General features: G+C 44.4%; 1 protein-coding gene across 2 annotated transcripts in view; it reads right to left on the bottom strand.

The window, feature by feature from the left end:
• The window catches only part of LOC101857320 (mitochondria-eating protein), a 33,427-nt gene that overhangs the window by 18,546 nt on the left and 13,816 nt on the right, over positions 1-1,065 (bottom strand). For both annotated transcript variants that reach the window (XM_005094576.3, XM_013080426.2), the window contains exon 2: positions 41-146. In XM_005094576.3, the coding sequence (XP_005094633.1) occupies positions 41-146 (106 nt within the window). The remainder of the gene's footprint in view (positions 1-40; positions 147-1,065) is intronic.

Below are 1,065 nucleotides of genomic sequence, written 5' to 3'. Positions count from 1 at the left end.
ACACACACACACACACACACACATACACACAGCCACCCACCTTCCTGTGCACACAGGCTGAGCAGCTTGAACAGTTGACCTTGAACTTTGGCATTGAGCTCGATGATCTCGCAGCAGCGGGCCGTGTTCTGGTCACATGTGTTCACCTGAGGGGAAGACACGCAAACCAAATTTTTAAATTTTCATTTTTTTAATTGAAATATAGGTGGTTTTTTGTTTTAGTAAGTGCTTTACGGCACATGCAACACAAAAAGGTCATGTAAGTGCCGAAGATTAGAGGTGTTACAAGAGAGTAACAAACTCAAAAAAGGAGGGGAGATAAATAAAGACAATAGAATCTAGATGTTTGATAGGAAAGAATAAGCAGACCACACCAGAGCACCTGCCAACCACCCACAATGCAGGTGTTTTTTACACCCCTATTGCCCCAACAATACAGTACTATGGACACTTGCAACGACACGAGACCATTGTCAAAGAGGAGCTTGAAGGAAAGATGTGATGCAGGACGAGAGCCAGAGGAAGGCAAAGAATAACATGGATGGACAACATAAGAACATGGACTGGCCTGGATATGGCAGAATGTGCAACGGCAGCTCGCGGCCGTGAAGGATGGAGGGTCATTACACGTCAACCTCTGAGTCAGAGATGACACCTCCAGGTATTCAGGTATTCAGGTATTAATAAAACTTGAATCACTTAGGAGGCAGGCTTGCAACCCTACCTGTTAGGGCTAAGTCAGGCTGAGACATAACAGAAGAAAGATCGAGATACTTGAAAAATATCTCAACCACTTGGGAATCGAATTCGGGTCTCCAGCATGCAACAGAGATGCGGCTATATAATAGCTACAACACAGACGCTGGTACACACAAATAGACACATAAACAATAAGTGATCAACTTGTGCACAGACAAACGTTCAGACAAAAAGAGGGAAATTGATGATATAGAAGAGGAGGAGCAGAAGGATGAAAACAAAGAAGGGGGAGGGAGAGGGAGAGTAAGAGAGAGAGAGAAAGAGAGAGAGAGAGAGAGAGAGAGAGAGAGAGAGAGAGAGAGAGAA

The sequence above is a fragment of the Aplysia californica genome, unplaced genomic scaffold (genome assembly GCF_000002075.1).
Source record: "Aplysia californica isolate F4 #8 unplaced genomic scaffold, AplCal3.0 scaffold00085, whole genome shotgun sequence".
Lineage (NCBI taxonomy): Eukaryota > Metazoa > Mollusca > Gastropoda > Aplysiida > Aplysiidae > Aplysia > Aplysia californica.
This window is presented reverse-complemented; position numbering and strand designations above follow the sequence as displayed.